This window comes from Fistularia commersonii, chromosome 27 (assembly GCF_037954325.1).
Source record: "Fistularia commersonii isolate RoL2024-O1a breed Wild chromosome 27, RoL_Fcom_v1.0, whole genome shotgun sequence".
Classification (NCBI taxonomy): Eukaryota; Metazoa; Chordata; class Actinopteri; order Syngnathiformes; family Fistulariidae; genus Fistularia; species Fistularia commersonii.
Genome location: NC_141310.1, coordinates 12690915 through 12715143, shown reverse-complemented (window position 1 = coordinate 12715143; position 24229 = coordinate 12690915). Strand labels below are relative to the sequence as shown.

The window sequence follows — 24229 nt, the reverse complement described above, 5'->3', positions numbered from 1 at the left end:
AACACTTTACGGCACGATTCCTTTTCCTCCACATGGCCTCCAACAACTAGACTGGTGGTGTGTTTGCGAATGTGTGTGTGCAGCGGAGGGGGGGAGAAAACACACACTTTTATAGGAACTCCTTAAAAAAATGGGAAAAACCAAAACAACTAAATTCAAACGGCCGCAATTCAACACGGCGGGTCTTCCCGTGAACGCACCGAAGGAGGAAGAGGAGCGCGGAGATGGTGAATCTTGTCCAGCCGTGGAGTTGCTGGAGAAAGTAGGACCGTATTTCGTCTTCGAGATGTTTTCGTGTTCGTCCGGATCATTTGCGTGCACGTCTGTCGCGAACGGCGCGGTGACAGCGGAGAGTGTTGGAAAATCCGACGCGACTCAAACGCATCACGACCAACTTCATCGATCCCGTCCGTGGAGATCGTGTTTGAGTGCACAATTATTTGTTTTAAAAAATCACCAGATTTATTGAGGAAACCAGTTGCACGTTGTTTATTTAAATCCCCACTTCTATATGTTTTTTTTAAATTATTTTCATTATTATTAGGAGTAGTAGTAGTAGTATTATTATTACTATTATTTGTTTTTTGTGCGCCAATATCTAGTATTTACGGTAACAGACATCTGGCCTCACCTTTTGCTGCAGAAAAAAAAAAAAATCTAAAGAATTGCAGGATGTGTTAGTCATTGCACTTCTTCATAAAGTGTGTGAGAATGTTTGCAGATGATATTGTTATTGTTTTTCTTATAAAACCAGCACATGTTAGGTGTAGATCGTACCCGTGACACTTTTCTCCACCCATTCCTTTTTTCAGTTTGTGAGCTATTTCCAAAACGAGCAAGTCAAAATGATCCACCCACAACAAAAATGCAAAAAAATCTTTATATTTACAACGCATGTGTACCTCGCATAAACACGTTGCACATGTTGCACGGCGCAAAATAATGATGTGCAGTTTTTGTCGTGACCCGAGTTCACCCCGATGACTTGTACTGACGATGCTTCGGTCGCGGCTTTCGCTTTTGAGGTACGTTGTGTGAAAAGTGACCGCTGTCATGACCACTGGGATTTTAGTTCCTTCGCTTTTCTCTTCCTCAGCAAGCTTTTCGGCGGGATCTCCGCGTCGAATTTTCCACGAACCGTCCGAAAATGCCGCTCCACGTTTGGTATCGCCACGCCAGATGAGGCGAACGCACTTGGAAAATGTCATTTTGGAAAAAAAAAATCGTATAAAAGTGATAGTTTTTGTCTTCTTACTCGGTCAGGCTCCCCCACTCACTTTCTTAAGTTTAAGAGAAAAAAAAAACGAGGGGTTAAAATTGGAGGTAACTTGCCGACAAGCTTGCTCGTTTTGCTGCACGTCGCGCCATTGTTTGTGCACGTGGAGTGACTTTTGCCGCGTTTGCGTTTTCACGGCTTTAGATTTGTTCTTTTTTTTTCTGTAGCAACAGGCTAGGCCAGATGTTTGAATAAGAATAAGAATAAAAACAACTTTATTTATCCTGAAAGATATTGTCGTGCCAGAATTACAAGAAAAAAAAACAATAATAATCATAGAAAATTGTATAAACAGTTAAAAAAAAAAAAAAAAAGGGAGAATAAAAAATACAAAAACTATAAAATTGTCTTAAGAAGTGCACAAGAGTATGAAAAAAATATTGTACATGTAGCTGTTATGAAATGAAATATTGCACAGTTATGAACATATAAACAGATAAATTATTACAATTTATAGTAAGTGGGTGGCTTTTTTTTTTTTAAGGTTTAAGATTTTGTTACCGTAATTATTAGAATATTGCAAATTTTGTTAGACGGATGCTGGAATTGGAGGTCGAGAGGAAGACCAGAGAGAAGATAGATGGACGTCATGAAAGAGGAGGATTCAGACAATAGAGTGAGATGGAGAAGTTGGATTCAAAAGTGAAGAAGATATATAAAAATTAAGAATAAAATTGCAAATTAAAAAAATACAATAAAAAAAGGTAAATATGGAAATAAATAAATGAAAAATAAAGTTAAAGGTATGTAAAAATATATGTATATATAAAAATACACGTATATGATTACATGTAGCAATTATGTGTATAAATCAGGGCTTTACAAATTATTATATTGTTTTTGATTATATTTTATAATGATACATTTGTTATAATACACATAATATTTATATTTCTCTCTATATTTATCTTATTTTTTCAATTTCAATTGTTGCCGGCGTGACAAAGGAATTTCCCCAGTCGGGGATCAAAAAATCTTAAATCGGGGAAATGAGAGTTGAGTTTTATGCTCCAAAAAACACCTGGAAGCACCGATTTCACTTATGAGCCGTTTTAATGATAAATGAACTCCATTGAAATTGGGATGCAAGTTAGTCATTCACACAAAGAGTCGTCTTTCCTTAATTTCCCTTCCTCTATATTTCCCATCCTCCCCTCTTGTGATCCCACGACTCGATCCGGGTCGAATTATTTGCGTCGTCTGGGACGCGGAACCCGTCTGTCTGCAAGTCGTCGAAGCCGAACCGGCTCTTAAATGACGCTCTTTCCCGCCACAGTTGGAGAGTCCCAGCGCCGACGTGCGAGAGTTGGCCTGCGCCAGCATTTCCCGGGTGGTGCAGCAGAGCCAGACCATCCCCGGCTTCCTGCAGAGGGACGCCGTCCGCCGGCTGGGCCCCATGCTGCTGGACAGCAGCCTGGCCGTCAGGGAGACCGCCGCCGGAGCCCTCAGGTGGGTTCGGACGAGAAAAGAACGTTTATTAACGCGACGCTTTACTTTTTTGGAAGTAGCTTTCACTAAGCGGGATGATTGTTGGGAATATTCGGCATGTTTTTGTCTTATCGGTGTGATGTCTTTTAGTGACGCCTTCATTTTGACACCTTCGGCTTCCGGGTGACTTTGGTTTGTCTGGTTATCTCCTCCTCACCGGCTTTATTATCATCCCTGTGAAATATACTGCTCAAAAAAATAAAGGGAACACTTGAACAACACAAGTCAATCCCACTTGTGTGAAATCATAGTGTCCACTCAGGAAGCAACACAGATTCATTTGGACTTGTTTTAAGGACATTACATCAAAGTTGGATCAGCCTGGAGTTTGTTTTTACACTTTAATTTTGAGTGTGATTCCTAATCCAGACCTCCATGGGTTGATACGATTGATTTCCATGGATCATTTTGGTGTGATTTTGTTGTCAGCACATTCAACTGTGTAAAGAGCAAAGTATTTCATAAGAATATTTCATTCATTTAGATCTAGGATGTGTTTTTTAAGTGTTCCCTTTATTTTTTTGAGCAGTGTATTTCTCCATGGTGTCTCTTGAGGGTTTGTTTACAGCACTTCTTACCTCCTGCTCTGTGCTGTGTGTGCACGTACAATGCCTGATTTTTTAACATTTTATTTTTATTATGGATTTTTTTTTTTTAAGCGTTTTAAATTTTTTTCAATTTTATTTTTATTATTTATCTACTTTATATAACTTTTTATTATTTATTTGTATTTTATCTTTATTGTTTATTTTTTATTTTATTTATTTTAAACTGGTTTGGCATGATTTTGAGACATGTCTCACTTCCCTGCAAGTAATGTTATTTTTATGATGTGTATTTCATTTTTTTTTAATCTATTTGTATTTATTTATTTCATTTATTTATTTTTCAAATTGGTTTGGCAGAATTTTTGGACATTTCTTACCCCCTGCAAGTTATGTTATTTTTATTATTCCTTTATTTGTATTGTTTAATTTCTTTATTTCATTTTCATGATTATTCTCATTTATTTTTATTATTTATCATTATCATTATTATTATTGTTATTGCACTAGTTTAGCATGATTTTTTTGACATTTCTCACCTCCCTGCAAGTTGTTATTTTTATTGATTTATTACTTTTAGTGTTTATTTTATTTTTGTTATTTACGTTTTCATTTTATTTTTATTGTTTATTTATTGAACATTTCTCACCTCTCTGCAAGTGTCCACCTTGCGTCCTTCCTCGGGGGTTAGGAAGCAAAGGAAGGAGTGTGTGTGTGTGTGTGTGTGTGTGTGTGTGTGTGTGTGTGTGTGTGTGTGTGTGTGTGTGTGTGTGTCTGTCGTAAGGGTAAGGGGGCATTTGGCATGCTAGCCCTGCAGGGGGCGCCATGCTCCTGCAAATTGTTGGGACTGTTTGAGGCCGGAGGAGGTCGTTGGGTTTTAACGTTTGGAGTCTAATGTTGAAGATAGCAATTGCACACACACACACACACACACACACACACACACACACACACACACACGCTATATGCATGAGATGAATGAGTTGGTCCAGGAGTCGGCAACCCGTGGCTCTTTGGCTCCCTGTGGCGTTTTGAATTAAAATGTATTTTAGATTATGAAGATTTTCTGACATCTAAATAAAACGCGTTGAAATATTTTTATCGCTCTCAATAAGGAACTGCTCGCAGAGAAAGTTTGGATTTAAGTTTGTCTTTTTTTTTTTTCCATAAATATAAAAAGGATTCAAATAAACATTGAGTATTTTTCTTAAAACCAACCTTCAACCCTGTCTTTTTTTTTTTTTTTAAGTTTAAATTTGGTTGCATGCAGAAATGTCATTTCGTTTTCTCTGCAGCTGTTCATTGATTTAAAAAAAAAAAAGAAAAAGCCACACATTTTGTTTATAATAGCATAAAGGCAAAAAAACCAAACTTAAATCCCTTTGTTAATTCATTTTAAATTTCTTTACTGTGGGGAAACCCGTCCAAATGGCTCATTGAGTGGTAAAGTTTGCCAACCCTGCTGAACGCCTACCTGAGGCTATCAAACTTTTTAATTCTCCCTTCAGCCGCAGGGAATCTTAGAATCTTAAAACTTTAAAAAGAAAAAAATCTCACCCACTTTCTGTAAATTGTAATAATTTATCTTTATATATGTTCATAACTGCAATATTTCATAACAGCTACATGCATCATATTTTTTTCATACTCTTGTGCACTCCTTATCTCTCACTTGTTACTTATGACCTTAAGACACTTTATAGTTTTCATTTGTTACTTAAGACACTTTATAGTTTATTTGTATTTCTTATTCTCATTTCTTAGTCCTATTATTATTATTATTATTTTTACTGTTTATACAATTTTCTACTATTATTTATTCTTGTAATATTTTTCTTGTCCCTCTGGCACAACAATTTCCTCCGGGATAATTAAAGTTAATCTTATTCTTATTTTTATTTTCCTGATTTTTTCATCGTCCTGGTGACTGTTAAAATCCTGCTTAGCGCCTCGGTTGGTCTTCCTCTCCTCCGTCAGGAACCTGAGCGCGTGCGGAGGCCAGGACGTCTGCCAGGACATGGTGAAGCACGACGTCATGACTCCCCTGACGGCGCTGCTCAGAGAGGTGAGATCCTTTCGAAATCTGAACCGTCACGCGCAAAAACGCCGAAAATACCGTATTTTCCACGCTATAAGGCGCATCGGATTATAAGGCGCACCTTCAGTGAATGGCGTATTTTAAAACGGTTTCCATATATAAGCCGCACCTCATTATAAGGCGCATAGAATAGAAGCTACAGTAGTGGCTGAGGTTGCGTTATGCATCCACTAGATGAAGCTGCGCTAAAGGGAATGTCAACAAAACATAAGTCAGTCAAACTTCATTAATAGAATACAAACCAATGTTCTGACAACTCTGTTCACTCCCAAAACAATTCACAATAAGGTACCGTACGTAACGGTAGCTCTTACCCGTATTCGCGCCGCCTTCATTGAAAACAATGTTTTTCCAACTCCATTTGTCACAGTTTAAAGCGTTTCATAAAACGAAAACACCAAGAAGGACCGTCTCTAAATTTGTTGATGTTCATGTCGCTAGCTAGCGGCGTTGCCTTCATTGGAACAGTGACTGTAGAGACGCTTCTACTTGATGTTCTCTGATCAACAACCCACTGTTCCAGTTTGTCCTCCAACTTCGTCCATCTCGCTTTGTTTCCTCGGAAACTCGGTTTAGATTTCTTTTCTTGGCGCAGGTCATCTTGTGGCTTCCTCCATTTCCGTACAATTGATTCATTAATGTTGAATTTTCTCGCCGCTGCTCTATTCCCATGTTCTTCTGCGTGATTGATCGCCTTGAGTGGTGTGAGACTGGAATTCCCCGTTACTGTTTTGACCGCTGCTACTTCGGCAGCCGTAAATAACCAATATTGATCCACGTATAAGGCGCATCGGATTATAAGGCGCACTGTCGGTTTTTGAGAAAAATTAAAGGCTTTTAGTTGCGCCTTATAGTGCGGAAAATTCGGTATAATTTTCTGGCGCTGACCCCACTCGCCAGTCAAGTTGAAGTTTTCGCAGATTTTTTAATTTTTTTTTTCAAATTATAATTATTTGTAAAAAGAATTTTACACCATTTATGTCATTCTCAATTTGATTTTTTTTTTATTTAATGCATAAAACCTGTTTATCCCCTCATTTGTTGTTGATTTTCAGTTTAATCACTGACGCTTATAAAAAAAAACATGAATATTACAAATTTATGAGTAATGGCAGAAAAAAACAATCCACTTAACAAGCAGGGAATTTATATATAAAATATTATTATATATATATATAAGGGCAATATATAGCGCAATAATAATATATAGGGCAATGACATGGTATTAGGCAAGAAATATTAAAGTGTATATACAATTGAGTTTTGAGCCTGTTTTTAATAAAAAATTAAAATAAAATGATTACACTTTCTCAATCATCCAGAAGTCGTTAAATTTGTCAGTGATGTAACTCTGCATCCGGATAAAAGCGCCTGCAATTTTATTAATTTTTTTTTTTAATTTGAGACCATACCACTATTTAATTTTATTTATTGTTTTGTTTTTTTTTCACGCCGCTGCTTTGCACCAGTGCTGCGCCGGCTTTGACGGCGCGGCGGCGCTGTCCAAGGACAAGAGGGACGGGGCGGAGAGCGTGGCCAACGAGGCCGTCAACCTACTGTGGAACCTCTGGTGGGTTACGGAGTGGGGCGTCACCCACAGCATCGCCTCTGACACTCACTTGATGCTCTATAATTCATTCATTCATCCGTTTATTCACCCTGGATCGATCAGGAGGCCACATGTACACAAAGACCGTCACGCGTGACGCGTAGCATGAAGAGGCCTTCCGACGTTCACTCGTTCACCTCATGGACATACAACAATTCACTCTGTCATTCAAACATAGACAAAACCGACGACTCACCCGTTCACGCGCCATATAAAGTGATGCCAGAATTCTCTGTCATTCACGGATCACATGTACAGTCATTCATTCACACATTATATAGAGACAAAACCATTCATTCATTCATTCTCATGTCAAATAAAGGCGTCCTCCAATTCACTCTGTCATTCACAGGTCATATAGAAATAGTCTTTCATTCCTGCGTCATATAGAGACAAAACCATTCATTCATTCATTCACATGTCAAATAAAGAATCCCCTTATTCACTCTGTCATTCACAGGTCACATAGACAGACAGTCATTCATTCACGCGTCATAGAGACAAAACAATTCATTCATTCACACATCCTATAGATGTTCATTCATTCATTCACATGTCATATTGACAGAAATATTCACTCATTCACACGTCATACAGAGATGAACAATCGTTAGCAAGTTATATAAACAAACAACCGTTCTCCCTCTCATTCACCAGCTGTACAGACAAAACCATTCACTCATTCACATGTCAAATAAAGACATACCCTAATTCACTCTGTCATTCACGTCAAATAGACATAGTCATTCATTCATACGTCATAGTGTGACAAAAACATTCATTCATTCAACGTCATAGAGATGAACATCCATTCACTCGCTCATTAAGGAGACAAAATCATTCATTCATTCATTTGCATCATTTACAGACATACCACAATTCACTTTGTCATTCACTCATCTTATAAACGTACAGTCATTCATTTATTCACAGGTCATACAGACAAAAACATTCACTCATTCACGCGTCATGCGGAGATGAACAACCATTCACAGGTTTTAGAAACAAACAACCATTCACTCACTCATTGACACGCCATAGACAGACAATTCCCTTCACTCATTCACGCACCATATACCGTATTTTTCGGACTATAAGTCGCACCCGCCAAAAATGCATAATAAAGAACGAGAAAAACATATAGAAGTTGCACTGGAGTATAAGTCGCATTTTTGGGGGGAAATTTACTTGATAAAATCCAACACCTAGAATAGACATTTCATCTTGAAAGGCAATTTAAAATAAAAATAGCATAGAGAGCAACAGGCTGAACAAGTAAAGCCAATATGACGCATAAAAAACAAACTGAGAACCTGCCTGCTAGGCTATGCTAACATAACATATTACGGTAAGAGTCATTCAAATAACTTTAGCATATAGCACATGCTACAACCAAACAATCTGTGCCACTCTTAATCACTAAATCCAACGAAATCTTCTTCTTCTTCTTCGGTGTCACTTCTGAACAACTCCGCCAACTCCGAAGGTAAACAAAGCGCCGCTTCCTCTTCTGCCGGTACGTCGCTTACGTCAGAGTCATCGTCACTTGCCGTTCCGATTATTCCGGCCTTTCTGGATCTCGACAGGACGGCGTCCTTTGCTCTGATAGAGAGGCGATTGCGTTGCATGAAGCTTTAACACCAGGAAGCTCCTCCCGCAAAGTCATTTCTATCCATCTCCTTGGCAACTACCTGGGTGTGAAGACGCAACTGTACTGTTGACAAGCCTCTCCATGTGTGACCTCGTTCCTTTAGCCGCGGCCAGCTAGCTTTTAGCCCGCGATTAGCTTTTTTAGTTTCCTTCATTTCAGTAAGAGTAACCTCCGCTTTCCGCCAGTCCCTTACAAGTTTCTCACTAACTTCAAACTTTCTTTCTGCAGCCCGATCGCCGTTTTCGGCTGCATATTTCACTACTTCCGGCTTGTAACCTGCAGATTTTCTTTTCGGTGCCATTTTTGTTCAGCCCTTCTCAGTTGTTTTTATAAGTTACCTCGATATTTGAGGTACAGAAGTCACTGGTAGCATCTTTTTTTCACAACACACTCCTGCCATGACCCGCCCATGCTGAATTTTGATTGGTCGGCGTGTGTGTGTGACGATCGCTGTCATATTAGAGACACATCAGAGCATGAGAGCTCAATAATTTCACACATAAGTCGCCTCAGAGTAAAAAAAACTGCGACTTATAGTCTGAAAAATACGGTAGATGAACCACCGTTCACCCTCTCATTCACAAGTCGTATAGACAAATAGCCATTCATTCACATGTCCTATTGAAATACAGTCATTCAATCACATATATAGAAAAATATACTATTCATTCGCCCATTCATGTCATAAAGAGATGATATAAACAACCATTCACACGTCGCATAGAGACCTTCACTCCATCTTTCACCCATCTGGGCGCTTTCCTGTTCTTCAGCTCCACCTGTGAAAGGATAGAATAAACCCCAGCTCTCCACCTGTTATCCTCCGCTCGCCTCCTGCCAGCTCCTCTCATTTAACAGCGTTTTCCGTCTCCAGCGAGAGCAGCAACCAGGCGCTGTCGGCGTTCAACCGCTCGGGCCTGCTGGACGTGGTGGTCCAGTGTCTGGAGAGACACCCGCACAACCTGGAGCTCGCCCTGTCCGCCGGTAGGTGGAAGAGGGGGACGGGGGTTTTCCAGATACCTGCAAGAAACGATCGGCAAAAACAAAATAAAAACAACCCAGATCAGGGGTCGGCAACCCGTAACACCCAAAGGGGCGTTTGGACCCGGTTTCCTCGGAAAAGAAAACACCGGGAGCCGCAATTACTTTTTGACGTCTGTATATATTGCTTTTTATTACCTTTACACTTTGTATAAACAAGTGTGTAGTGTGTTGCTTCTGAAATTCATAAAGTATTGCGGGGAAAATTACATTTTATTTACGTAATGAACTCATTTTGAGCTTTGGGCTTTCAGAGCGCTTATTTAAAAATAAATCGGGAAAAAAATCACTGTGTCAGTAAACCATAAAAAATAATTATTTGCAAAATATCTTCATCAATATTTGTTTCACCTGGTTTATGGGACTTCTGCTCCTGAACTTCCGCGCACAGCATCTGCAAATCGGGACTTTACCGGCTTCGGCGAGTGTGCGGTTATTTTGAGCGGCGAAAAATAATAAATATAATTTTATTTAATATGTCAAGATCACAATAATCTCCCAACTTAGAACTAAAAGTTAAAAAAAGGAATGAACACAAATGAAATACACTTCAATCAAATATTTATCATTTATTTTCCCAAGCCGCTCGGAGCCGCGGGTTGCCGACCCCTGGTCTAGATGTTATTCAGATATTTGGAGAATGAGCGTTCCAACGCCTCCTCTGCAGCGCACTGTTTGCACATCGTGACCGAGGACAACCCCGAGCTGCTGTGCAGCACCGACGCCGCCGCGCTCGCCGCCCTGGAGAGCGTTCTGCTGTCGTCCCGGCCCGACATGGCGCACACACTCCTCAGGACTCTGGCCGCAGGTACCTTCAGGAGACACACACACACACACTTCCGTTTCTACCGAACCTCCCTCTTACACCAGCTGTCCATTATAGAAGTAAGGCAGCAGATGGCGGCGCAATAATTGGACTCCCACGTGAGGTCAAAACAGTGCAAACAATTATTCCTTGTCGCTGTCAACGATCTAAAGCCGTACTTTGACTGAGGAGTTGAATTTTTCCCGCGAAATGCTATTTATCCGAAAAGCTAATTATCCGTTCCCTGTTTTAAATACGTACCGTCTTAGTTACCTTGAGGTTTTTATTTGTTGCTCTATCATTTAATCGATGGATCCACACTTGATGCTACAATGTGACTTTGCAGCGCCTCTTTTTTTAAAATTGCAAAGCATCCCAAACCAGGTTGGAACGACTTTCCCGCCGTCCGCCGCACCGAATCCCCGTAAACGTCTCACACCTTCACAGATACGACGCTCTCCGTCACCGAATCTCACCGACAACTTCTCCAGCTCGTATCACAAAGCAGAAAAACCACCTCGTCGCGACGACCCGCCAACTTTTAACCGAACGGCAGCGGGAAGGCAAGATTAGGTCATCGGTGTTTTTTTTTTTTTAAAAGGCAGACAGTGTCGCCAGCCAAAGTGAAAAATATTTAGAATTTTTTGCTGCCAGGGAATTTCTGGCCCGGCGTTACATAAGCGGGACACAAAGCGCCGTTCTCTGTCCGCTCAAAGCTCCCAGTCGGCGGATCGAAGAGCTTCGCGCATCGTTCCGACGATCCCGTAAACCGAAGGGAGGAAATATCACGTAGCAATGTGTATTCGTTGCTTCGCATCGCCATGGCAACACGCGTGGACGCGCGTCTTGTCCCGACGGCGCGTTTGTTTCTGGTCCAGGAGATGTTTTCCATTCGCAGCTGCGATGACGTCTGAAACGCTACACACAATCGCCGTCTTTGTTTTACGGGGAGAGAAAATAGTCCCCCCTTTCCTCCTCCCGCTCTTCGGTTCGCTCAGGTGAACGTCCGTCGTCTCGCAGGAACGCTGTGGAACGTGAAGGCCGGCCTTCCCGTGGCCCGACAGGCCCAGACCATCAGCGCCATCCTGGACGCGTTGTCCCGGTGCCTGGATCTGAACGCCGGCCAGCTGATCCCGGAGCTGCGGCGGGCGGAGGAGGCGCGACAACGGGGCGCCGCGGCCCCGGCGGATTCGGAGGAGGAGATGGAGGAGGCGGTGGAGGAGGAGGAGGAGGAGGCGCCGCCGAAACAGGCGAAGAACGGGAGCGCCGGCGATAATGACTTCTCCGACCTCCTGCCCGTAAGTGGTGTCTCTCGTCCTCCCACTCGTCATCCGTCAGAAGTCGAGCCTGAGATGAGGCTCCGAGAGCGAATTTCAGTAAATGAACTCATCGCAGATATCAGGATGTGCAGTCTGATGGGCGTCTCCATGTTTGCGGGTTCCAAAAACAAGCAGGAAGTTCATTGAAGACCTTAGATCAGTGGTTCTTAACCTTGTTGGAGGTACTGAACCCCACCTGTTTTACATGCGCTTTCACCGAACCCTTCTTTATTGGATGGAGGATCGGTTCGTCGATGGGTACAAAGAACAGGCGGAGTAGCCTTTTCATGGAATCTGGCTCCCTTCACCTTGAATCCAGCAAGCGCTATGTTCTTGTAGCTCCCATCTCCATGCAGCTGAAGGAAGCCTTCCCTTAGTTTTGCCGGTGCCGGACTAGAATTGCCCATCTTGTCTTTGCAAATCATGCAGTTAGGACATCGATTCCAATCGCGTTCCGTCATGCATGTGAATCCGTATTGTACGTGTTCTTCCGACCGCTTTCTTTTTTGGCCCGACATAATCAGTATGAAGGGATTAAAATATTAAGAAAGAAATCACATGACGTACCATCACGACAGTCACAAGTTACTACAACCGATCGCGCCAAAATCCCTGCAGCCCGGATAGGCCGAGCTATGTGGCGTGATCACCTGCGGCCGGTGATGTCATCACCAATGTGTGTCTTGACCCGCCGAACCCCTGGGGTTCGATCGAACCCAGGTTAAGAACCGCTGCCTTAGATTGTCCAGACGACTGAGCGAGAGGGTGAATGTTAGCATTTCATGTTAAACGAAATGCTAAGTTTATCTTTCATGGCTTCAGACAACCAGGAAGTGCTCGGGGAAACCTTTGGAAATAAAATCGGCGTCTTTTTAAAGTGAAAAACAAAACAAAACCATTCATCTTTCCGGCAACGCTAGAATCCTTTGGAAAATTGATACAAGGGATGCTAGCTGAGGCAGGCAACGGCGTCTCCGCCGAATTTCTTCACTCGAAGACGTTTCAGTCCTCGTCCGAGAGGCGTCTTCAGTTCTCATGACCGGTTATAACTGCCAGGTTTTTGGGCGGGTCTAGATTACGGCGGCTTGTTGTGTAAGTGCAGAAACTGGGTGTAAGGGGGGGGGGGTTTCGTTGGAACAAAAATAATAGGGGTGTTGTTTCCAGGACGCCCAACAGGCGTCGCTGTCAAGCTCGATTAGACAGACGCCCCCGAAAAAATAAAATGCAAATATCTCTAATTCAGCCAAGACATTTTGATCGGATGAAATTGAAGCCGAGCCTCTGTTTTCAAATAAAAAAAATAAAAAACTCGATCCAGGCGTCCAGACGGTCGCGCGGGTCAGAAATCGTCCTTGATCTGTCAGTTTGGAAGAAATAAAATAAAAACCTGGACGCGTTCTAGGTGAGCAGAGGTGGCGCGTGAGTCACCCTGCAGTAACCAGCCAGACTGGCGGCGCAGACGAGCTGTCGGGTTCGGGGGGAGCACATTCGGGACACTCCGTCAGCAGGGTTCACCCAGGGACCACGCCGGAGCCCCCGGCGCCCTCGCCATCCCAGACCAGACATCAGCGAAAGCAACCTCTCTCTCTCTCTCTCTCTGGTCCTTAAAAATCATGTGCGAGCGAGGCGAATCCAGCCGCGATCCTGCCGATTTGAATAAACGACCCCCTTTTTTTTTTTTTTTTTTTTTTTTTGAACATTTATTAGAACAGGTTCCTTAACAAGAGTCACACACATTCTTACAAAACCTCATTACAAGATACACATTATATAATATTCTTTATAGGTCACCTATTTCCTCACTAGCAAGCGAAAAATAAAATAAAATTAAAAAAAAGAAAAAAATTTAACTCAGTCAAGTAGAGATAATATCTTCAACTCTCCAAATATTTTTTAATGGGTGCCCATTTGTCAAGATATAGGTCTGTCTGAAGTCGTAAGTTTGCTGTTCTGCGTTCCATGCAGTTTCCATCCTCTGACGCCGCTGGTCCAGCAGGTTTGTGGGGTTTGAGCCAGTTTATTGTGATTATTTTATGTGCAATTAATAGAAGAACTCTAAGCGAAAACACCTGGTTTTTCCTTAAATCGCTTGTTGATGCTGTACCCATAATAAATTGCTGTGGATCAATTGATCTGTTTAATTTTAAAATCTCACTTATTTGGTTTTTTTGTTTTTTTTTACCTCTTCCCAGAATGTCATCAGTTTAGGGCAGTCCCAAAAAAATTATTAATTTTAAAATATTATAAGAAGCTATGATAGAACCCCCATTTTTTAAATCTGGTTTTCCCTCAAAGCAACACTCCGGGGGGGGGGGTTGGAAGGGTCCGCCGAGAGGAACGTCTCGCTCCCGGTAACGCCGTTTCGGTGGCGGGGACTCACATGGCTTGTTTTTTTTTTTAATTTTATTTTAATTTTTTTTTTTTTTTTTTTTAATCCAGAGGGGCAAGGAGGAGCTGAGGGAGGCAGTGGCCTTGCTGACAGCCCAGCAAACGTCCCTGGAAATCATCGTCAACATGTGCTGTTCTGACGGTGAGCGTTTCGGGCAGCGACAGCAGTGCCGACCTCGGGGCGTTCGCTGTCCGCCGACGTTATTCCCTGTGACACCGCCACCCCAGTTTGTTTGTTTTGTTTTTTTTTCTCGAAGTGTAATCCCCCAAAGTGTCCAGACTTTTTTTTTTTTTTTTTTTTTATTTCCCCTGACTTGCCCCGATCGGTCGCCTCTGTTTGTCCCGTCAAGATCCGTCCGACGACGAGTGGGAGGAGACGTCGAGCAGCGACGAGAGCGAGATGGGCGCCGACGGCGACGCCAGTCTGATGTCGCCGCTGTGCTTGTCAGCCGAAGTCCACGGAGCCTTAATCAACTGCAGCATTCCGGAAAAGGCAAGCGTCTCGGCTCGGATCGGTTATATAAACGCGGAAAATCATCCAACACCATCGTATTCCACAGCCGATCGCCATCGTATTCCCGTTGTAACTCCATGTGCTCGCGTTTAAAATGACACCGGCCCGTTCCAACCCTCTGTTTTTGTTGTTTCAAATAAGCAAAATGGACTTTATAAATCATTTTTTTAAGCATATTTACCTTGGAGATCAGATGATGGCGGAGGAAGTTCGGGGTTTTTCCCTCGCTATAACGCGGTTTACTTTTCACGGTTTCGCTACTTCACGGATTTGCATCCTGCATTGTGTTCTGCATTCTGATTGGCTAAAAAGTCACTCCGCTTCTTCTCTACCTGTGCGACAATAACGTCGCAGTTTAATATGTACACGTACGTAAAACAGCTTGACAAATTTACATCACGTACGTGCAAATTCTCTTGCAATTTCCACTTTCTCTAAAACCCATAATGTTGACAAAAGGGCCCAAAAGGCAGCGGAAGATGCTCTCTGTGGCAGATAAAGTTAAACTTCTGGACATGCTAAGGGAAGCTAAAAGCTATGTGGCTGTAGGTCGGCATGACGGAATGAATGAATCTTCCGTTCTTTCCATAAAGAAGGAAGAAAAAAACATAAGGACGACAGCAGCGATAAGTTTTAATAAGGATGCAAAAAGGGTTGCAACTGTTTTTTCCTAATCATTTTTAATTTTCTCCCGTTTAATCCAATGACTCGGGTCGCGGTGGGCGGAGCTAATCTCCGCCATTTGAAGCCTTCTGTTCACATTGATGATTAAAATTATTATTTGACAGTACAGTACAGAAGTTATTTGTTGAAAAAAAAACGTTTCTAAAGCACAGTACTTTTATTTGTGAAACAAATGATTGAGCCTGTAAAATGGTTTGTTCTTTCTTTTCCATGTATATTAGAGTATTCAATTGTATAATAATTGTAAAAAAAAAAAAAAAAGGTTTCTACTTCACGGATTTTGCCGATCACGGGTTCTTTTTGGAACGTAACCCTCTTATCACTTACTCGGCTCACATTTAATGCTACGATGTTTTGCTAAATGTAACTTAGCTCCACTCTACGGCGACTTTTAACTAATCAAACCGTCCTCAACCTGCTTTGAAGGACTCTCTTTGACATCTCGAACGCCAAATCCCTGTAAATATCACCTGCCTTCATGGACGAGCTTCTCCGTTGGCGTTAAACGCTCATCCTCCTGGCTCCTCAATCAGATCTGGGCAAAAAAATCCACTTATACCTCAGAAACCGTAGATCTCGTCTCTGGACGTTCGTTCAACGCCGATCAACCGACGTCCCGATGATCCCGGATCGTTCTTCCGAGCGTCACGCCGTTGTCACGTCGATACCTTTGCGTTCCCAGGTGCTGGAGAAGACCCGGTTCCCGCGGCAGGAAGCCGTCGACGCGTGCCGTCAGACTCCCTACTGGAGGGGGCTGATAAAAAAGTAAGCTAACGTCGCTCGCCGCATCTGCCGTTTATCCCGTCGCTTCCGTTTGGGCTCATCTGGCGTCCCACCTCCTCGTGTTGCAGGATGCAGCGGGTGCAGTCGCGAGCGCTGACCTGCCTCCACAGCATCCTGTCCTCCATGGACGCCGAGTCTCTGGGAGGGCCGGCGGCGCTGCAGGCGGCGGCTCAGCACCTGTCCACGCTGGTGTTCGGCGCTGCAGGTCAATCCTCCAACCCGGGCTTCTTCGAGTTTGCGTTTAAACATCTCACACCGTCGGAGTTGTCAAATCACGGTCTGAAATGGGCGGCAGAGTAGTTCTTGTAATAGTGAAGCATCATTTTCCACTTCCATCCAAACAAGGAGGTTCCTTCTACGCAGATCTTCCAAACCATCTCAGTATGACTTTATCTCCAGGACATCTGGATAACGTTCGTTGTTCCTCAGATGGACGTCGCTCCTAAAGAGGAACCTCCATGTCTTCAGCTCTGCTGCTTCCTGTCTTCTCGGTGTCTCAAAACCAGGCATGGCTGCTCTCACCTCTGTCTTTTCCACCGTTCCTTCTAGCTGATGTTCTTTTCTCCAGCCGTTCCAACCGACCTCGATCGGTACTTCTTCATCTCCACCTTCTTCGTCTCCACTCCCTCCAGCCTCACCGTTCCACCTGAGCTCCAACTATTCTCCTCTCCGGAGCATACCTCCACCTCTCTAGATGTTCCTCCACCTGATTCCTGCTCTCTCTACACATCACAGTGTCGTCTGCATACTTCATCGCCTCAGTCAATTCACTTTTATGTTTTCAAAATCGTTGGAAATCTGAAACCGTAATTTTGATGCAAAGTTTTTACATCGGTCCCAAAAATGCCAAAAAAAAGAAAAGCAAGGTGCCAGACAGGACGGATTGCGAGGCCATTTCTCGCTACAAGTTGTCAGAAACCAACGTAGAAGATGCATCGATTTGAAGCCCGGGATGTTCGCGGAGTGTGACTGACTATTTTTACCGCTTTTTATTTTTGTTTGTTTTGTTTTATTTCCCTTCAGAGTTGCCCAAAGACGAGGAGTTCCTTGAAGCCGTCATCAGTGCCATGCGATCGCTCTTACAAATGACTGCGTCCAAAAATATCCCCCAGGTATCCAAACACAGCAGGATCTCAGAACACACACACACACACACACACACTTTGTTTTGTGTCTGCTCATCAAAAGAGGAAGGGTAAAAATCCGTCCACATGAGAGTTTTCTGACTCAGCCATCAATATAGGTCAGATTTTGGAGAAAAAAACAAAAACAAAAAAACAATTGATCTTAAAGTGCAACGTTCTCAAACTCTTGCCGCTTTATTGATTTTAAAATTATTTTTTAAACCCCCCCCTTTGCTCTGGTTTTGGGTCCTCGGCTGAAAATCTAAGCCCTATAAGTCTGTTATTTTCTGCCTTGACTGTTCAAAGGAAACGGCAGTTTATTTTTGAAAATCTCCCGTTTGGCGCAATCCCCGACATAAAACGAGCCTTCTGCGAGGCGTCAGAGGGAATCCCCGCCCTCCTTTCTCCGACCGCTCCCTGGCACTCTGCGGTTCGTGCCTTGACTTGTATGCTCGCCGCTAATTAAAAAAAAAAAAAAAAGCAATAATCACAGGGCGACATTGCGAAATATCGTAACTTTCAAAACCGAACCAGAAATACTTTCCCAAGCATGGGATCATTAAAGTACATCTCATACTTCATTGACCCCAGAGGGCACTGTATGAGCCATGCAGAAAGAAATTTAAGACATATAAGACTAACAGAAATAAATAAAGATAAGCGGTGTTAGGGTTAAAGATTAATAAGTTACCAAGTTATAATTTGTCAGCGTGTCATAGTGGGTGAGAAGTGTAGTTGAGAATTGCCCTTGTTTTGAACAACATGCTCTTCTCTGACATCGCAGTCAAGAGAGTCCAGCTCCAACCCCATAGCCTTTGCTGGCTCCACAGATTAGTTTAATAAGTCTTGCTGCTCAAGCATGGAACAGCGGAGAAGATGGCGCTGGCAATGAAAGACTCGCACTGAGCTTTGTCCGGCAGACCTTGAAGGACCTTAGCTGGCTCAGGAAGCGGCGCAACTTTGGCTCCTTCTTGTAGACTGCATTGGAGTTTGCTGTCCAGTTCAGTCAGTATGCCGTCAATGTATAGCCCGGGTATTTGGGGTCCTTTGCGATGTCCACATCAGCCCCATGGATGGAAAAACCCTGATAGCGGGTGATACCACAGTCGATTCGTTTGTAGCAGATACGTTGCATCCAGAGACAAAGGAGTCCACAACAGGGAACCCAAAGGAACCCTCTGTTAACTCCTCCTGAAAATATGCCAAAGGATACCAGCGAGGCCGGGTTGTCCAGGCCTTCAGAACAGAGCAGCTCGAACCATCCAGTCCCGTAGACCTTCTTGGATGAAGTTTGCTAAGCTGTCTCCCAACCTAGCCTCCAGTGAAGGTGGTAGGCGGAGGAGGGGCGATAGGACAACATGGAGTCATTGGAGGTGGTATGACGGAAGTGGCAGGCAAGATGAGGACAGGCAAGGTTGGAAATAAGCAGTAGCCGTTTTGTTGAGTCTATTGAAAAGCAAATTCAGCTAGTTGGCCCTGTCCATCCTGCTCTCAGCCCCTCTATTGTTGGATGGCCCAAATCCACTGGTGGTTCTCAAGCCTTTTCCGACCTCCTCGATTGTTGGATCGTTCGCACCTCGTTCCTGTAGCCTGCTCCGAAAGCCCTCTTCTTGGAGTTGAGGAGGGTTTTGATGTCACCCGTCTGCCAGGGTTTGTTGTTTGCATAACAATTGACCGGCCGAGCCGAAATGATCGAGTCAGTGCAGAAGGTGATACACTTGATGAGCCCATCATTGTCTTCTCCTAATGGCTCACCAGTCCCCTCAAACCATGCCACGTCTAAAAGCCATCCCCCGTCCACCGCTTGACAATCCTCGCGGAAGCAAGCTGCCTCTTCACTCTGGGTATATAGTGGGGGGTTGAGGTGCACCAGGCGATGGAGTCCAAATGCCAACCCTGTGAAGGCTATGGAGGCACTCTGGTCTTGAGTTGAGCTGGGCTATCGTGAAGAGCACGGTATCACAAGCAACAGGGCAGAGGGTCACAGACCTACCGCTCAAATTACCGTGTCCGTGGTACAGATCTGCTCTTTGGTAGTTCAATGAGCAGGGCTACACAACCCAACGTTGATCTAGACGGCGAATCTTCGTTGTCCCGGCCAGCCTGAACGGTGCAGAATCCCAGGATGGGTGTTCTCATCATTGATTCCCTAATGGAGGCAAGGTTCAAAGAAACACATCATACCACGTTCCCTGGACGCCTTCTGACGCTGCGCCAATGCAGCCTCTTCATCCAGCTCGTTCCCCAGAGATCGTTCATTTCCCGAAATGATAGATGGAAGACAGTTCAATCGGAGGTTTCTTCTGCTCTCAGAAAGCCTCCACTGTCTGCCTTCCTTTCTTTTCCTTCTCTTCCGTTCTCCGCCTCCCCGGGATGAAGTGCCAAATGACAAGATCTGAAAAAAGTTAGCAAGAAGCACGTTGTGGTTACTCAATCCTGCCCCGAGTTCCATGTATGACGAGAGGAGTTGAGCAATCTTTCCGGGGCTTCTGAATAAATGTCTATCTTTAGAAGCTCTCCCCTTCTGTTTTGATTGTGTAGTAAATGGTTTCATGTGATAGGAGAAAAAGTCCCATTGTTGCAATAGAGTCCCAGTGTATTCCGGAGAAGGCTGACATCTCTGCAGCTCGTGTCTCCCAGCAACAGAGGTCATTCACCAAAACAGTCTAGATTAATCATTTGAGTAACTCGAGGTCACAGTGAGGTAAAACATTTTTGCCCAAATTGGAGAAAGCACATGCTAATTAGCCGCTTTTTCACCATAGGAACTTTTTGCAATTCCTTGAAGCTGGAACGAGGCATGTTTGGGGGTCCATTCTGGGACAGCATAGGACCATGGACCTCAGCTTCCAGAAGCATTTTAGCTCCTACTCCGAGGCAGGGTCTTTGGACGGTTCACATGAGAGGTCTTTGGTGATTGGTGGAACTCATAAGCCATGCCTATCACTAGATTCATCTGGTGGACTGCGGGGCAGCATTTTTCAAAATATTACGGTGTTAGCTGTTCTCTTGTGACAAAATGGCCTCAAGCTGCGAGAAATGGACCGATGTTGTGGTTTAGGCACTTCTGCCTTGCCACGCCAGAGGGGTTCCCAGGGCTTGCAGAGGAACTTCTACTTTTTGGCCAAATAAGTCCGATGTTAGCTAACGGCTAACGGGGTTCTTCACATGGCGAAGCAGTGCAAGGACAAGAAAAAAAACAACCCAGCCTATCTGATAGTCCCTGGTTGTTCCTGCCATGCAGAACATGAACACTTTGGCAGCTTCCACTTCCATGTTGTCTCAGACACTTGCATCTCACCATGTTCCCTCACTGAAAGCAAAACTAAGTGGTTCCCGTGGAGGAGGCTAGTTCCTGGAACCAAATTTGAACTGGACAGTTCTTTTCTGTCCGGAAGCGGCAAATGGGTAATATGTAATACAAAATGGACATTTCTAATGTTGGCATGACATGCACAAACAGTTCAGTGGCCAAGATGAGCTTATAAATACAGTCCTTGAAGGCTTTTTGTGACGTTCCTATAAAGTCCACAAAGCCCAGGATGATTTTTGGCCAAGCTGCTCAGTGAGGCGAGTAGCTGCAAGTCGCAACCGTCGTAGACACCTGGTTAAGTCAAGTTAAAGATCGCGGTCGTTCTTACCTAGTCCCCCAGCTCCTGATTCAACCTTTGCCTTTCAAAACCTTTGACTGTTTTGGGTCGCTCTTCAGAGAAAGTCCCGTCTCCACCGCTTCAGACAAAACACCGCTGACTGCATTTGATTTTCGGCGGGGTCATCTCGCGTCTCCCCCAGGTCATGACCCCCCAGCAACTGATGAGCCTGAGCGAAGCAGCTGCCGCCTCCCGGGTTACCAGCGTGAGGGTCAACGCTGTCGCCATCTTGGGCGTCACCGGCAGCACCTTAGCCAAGGAGAAGGACACCGCCGGGACCCTTCAGGTATCTTCACTTTCTCCTCTATCTTGAAGGGGAAGGTATGTCTGCTCTGGCTCTTTTAAGAGTCCCGCCCCATCCCCGCACTGCAGATGATCGGAAACGCCCTGCTTCAAGTCGCCACGAAGGACCCCGACCTGGTGGTGAGCGGGGAGGCCCTGGACGCCTTATTCGACGTGTTTGCGGACGGAGACGAAGCGGAGACGGCGGCTAAAAATATCAATTTACTCCCTGCCTTGAAGGCACTTCAACCGGTCTTCAAGGCCAAGGTTAGTGGAGACACTGTGCTCGATTCTAAAAGTCTTGGAACTAACAGAAGAACTTTTTAAGTAGGGAGATAATAGATGGGGAATAGCTTTTTTCGTTGATTCTGGAGTCTTTCCCAGCTGATATGGGCGAGACGCCGGGTTCACTCAGGAACGGTGAAGCGCTAACCCATGCGCTCGGGGCAAAGATATTTTTTCCGATATGTTCGATCGGCTTTGGGTTTTGGCTTTGCTTTTCCGGACTTGGTCCAGAAGAATCCCTCGCTTTTCTTCCAAAGCGACGCTCGCGCTCGTCGCGCAAATGTTAAAAAGCCTCCTTTCTGTGGCGTGCGGTGAGGTTCATGGCTGGTGAGGCACCGACTTCCTTTGCAACGATATTTACAATTGTAAGAACTCGAAAGAATTTCTCGTTCCCGATAGTCTCATCTCATTTTTTTAAGAGTTTGTGGTCTTTTCTTTATTTCCGTATGAGGTCCACGTGCAAATGCTTCTCCACAAAAGCTCCGATACTTTGTAGAAGTCCTCCTTGTTTTCTTGAATATATTTTATTTATTTTATCCTACATTGCTTATAGAAGGAGGATAGTAGTATCTAGCACCTGCCGAGTCCCATACGCCCCCTTCAGGTGAGGCACAGTACTGTCTGCCTCACCTCATGACTTTTCTCTACGGTTTATTTTCCGATCAGCGAGAATAATTGTATCACGCACTTACACTTAAGACATTACATACCTTGTATAAGGTTATGGTGTATATAATAATGTAATAAATCTTTCTACAAAAATTCTGTATGTGACATGCTGAGAAACTGAAACAATCCCGCGGCACGTTTACGTTTGATCCGGAAATGCGCAAATTAACAATTTCTTCTTGAGAACATTTAAAAGATGATTGGAATCATACAGAAAATACGTTTATAAATCAGATCAGTGGAAAGATATTTATTTATCTTGCGTTATCACTTTTTTTATTGGTTGTTTTTTTTTTTTCAGGTGAGGCAGAGCCTCATCTGCCTCACCTGACCACCTTCATCCTTATGAAGTTAAAAACAAGCATTGTTTCGTTTCAGATTCGGAAAGAAGGGAGAGGCAAGTACAGCCCCCAGCAGCTGTGTGTGCTGGACAACATCAGAATCAACCTGAGAAGATTCATCGGCTATCTGGAGAAGGTGGCGAAAAAGTGAAGGGCCGCGAGGAACGGGACGGACAGCCGGTTCTCAGGCAGGGGCGCAAAGCCCAGACCTCATGTGGACGAGACTCCACTGAGTATTTATTACGTCGATATAAGAGCATCTGTTTCTGCTTTATTTTAAGGTGTCTCTCACAATATGATACTTCTGGAAGTTTGATTTGCTGTGAAAAAAAGAGGACATACCGCATGTTGCGGTAAACTCTTCCATCGTCGGACGACAGTTGTCAGTAAGAACGGCCGCCACCTCGCCATATCTGTCATAGTTTTTAATTTCTCCACTCACAGGAAGTGGCGATAGGATTGGAACGCCACGATTTTTACCCCGTTCTTTTCCAGAGACTTGGAGGAAAGATTTCAAAAGTTGTTTTTTTTATTTTAATTAAAGGAGGTTTTGCAACTTTTTGTGACTTAAATGGATCCTTCCCCTCAATTTCACACGTTTGTGAGGTGGCACAACTGTCGAGCATCCGATTGCGTTCGCAGCGGAGGCTTTTTCAATGAGCTTGCCTGCGGGTTGCCATGGCAACGGAGGGATGTGCCAAGATCATTCATGCAAGATTATAAAGGGGGCACCACGGATGGATTGGGGTTCCCCGGGATTACTCAGCTGTGAGCCAGCGTACGATGCTGCGCTGGCGAGCACACCCTCCTCTGCAAGGAGTTTGGAAGATGATAATCTGGGACACGGTTTATTTCTCCTCGCTCATGTTTGCACAGGCAACCTCAAGGCAGTCAGATGCACCTCCCTGATAGTTTTTTTTTTTTGTTTGTTTCCTGGCAAGTTTTGCAGATGATCACTTAAAGGGGATACTATTGACGAGATACATTTATGAGAAAGTCATTTCCTAATAAATCTTTATTTCCCAACTCTTGTCTCCAGTGTTTTAACTTAAAGAACCCACTTGAATGGATCCTAGAGGATAATATATGGCTATGACTACCAGAACCAAAAGATATGACCTTATTTTCTGCATGTGGAATTAATTTATTTAAAAACTCTCCATGCATCCTTTCATTTAGCACATTAGCCTCTGTCACATCGTATTGATTGAATGGACTGTGGATGAAAATGAAAGGGCCTCTGAAGGAGGAAGAAATACCAGGTGCACACGCAAACACAATAAGCACCAAAAAAGGTTATAAATCACCTCAGAGACCGTTGTTGCATCTTTGTTTCAGACATTTCTTGTATCCATGGTGCCCGTAAATCATTAAAAAAGAAACCCTTTGTATGTTTGTATTATTGGAGTGACCTTTTCCATAATGCACACACCATTGATCTTGTGTTACCAGAGTTTTATATCAGGGTATTTGGCAGCAACCACGGGATTATTTTTGCTATAAGAAATATGACCCTTAATTATTGGAATCCCGATGGGGATGCACGCTGTATAAGTTCTATTTAGTTTAGTCGCCACAGATATAGAGCTTTGTTGGCAGGACTTGAGGGAATTTCTTCATCGTGAACAAACGTACCCTCCTAGGAACTGTGAACGAAACTACTTGTGCACATCGTTG

The 24229-nt window shown here is 43.8% G+C and overlaps 1 protein-coding gene across 1 annotated transcript; it reads left to right on the top strand.

Annotated features, from left to right (window-relative positions):
• Positions 1 to 10: 10 nt before the first annotated feature.
• On the top strand, positions 11 to 23578 carry heatr3 (HEAT repeat containing 3). Its single transcript, XM_086174930.1, has 15 exons — positions 11 to 262; positions 2553 to 2725; positions 5287 to 5374; positions 6877 to 6977; positions 9542 to 9651; positions 10376 to 10516; positions 11534 to 11811; positions 14272 to 14362; positions 14571 to 14713; positions 16101 to 16183; positions 16270 to 16406; positions 17225 to 17313; positions 21118 to 21261; positions 21348 to 21524; positions 22590 to 23578. The coding sequence occupies exons 1-15, from the start codon at positions 131 to 133 to the stop codon at positions 22701 to 22703; spliced, it is 2001 nt and encodes a 666-aa protein (XP_086031056.1). The 5' UTR covers positions 11 to 130; the 3' UTR covers positions 22704 to 23578.
• The last annotated feature ends 651 nt before the right edge of the window (positions 23579 to 24229 follow it).

Coding starts and splice junctions, on each gene's coding strand:
- heatr3 (XM_086174930.1), top strand. CDS start 131: ATGGGAAAAACCAAAACAACTAAATTCAAACGGCCGCAATTCAACACG. Junction 5,375..6,876: donor TGACGGCGCTGCTCAGAGAG/GTGAGATCCTTT, acceptor GCTTTGCACCAG/TGCTGCGCCGGCTTTGACGG. Junction 14,363..14,570: donor CAACATGTGCTGTTCTGACG/GTGAGCGTTTCG, acceptor TGTCCCGTCAAG/ATCCGTCCGACGACGAGTGG.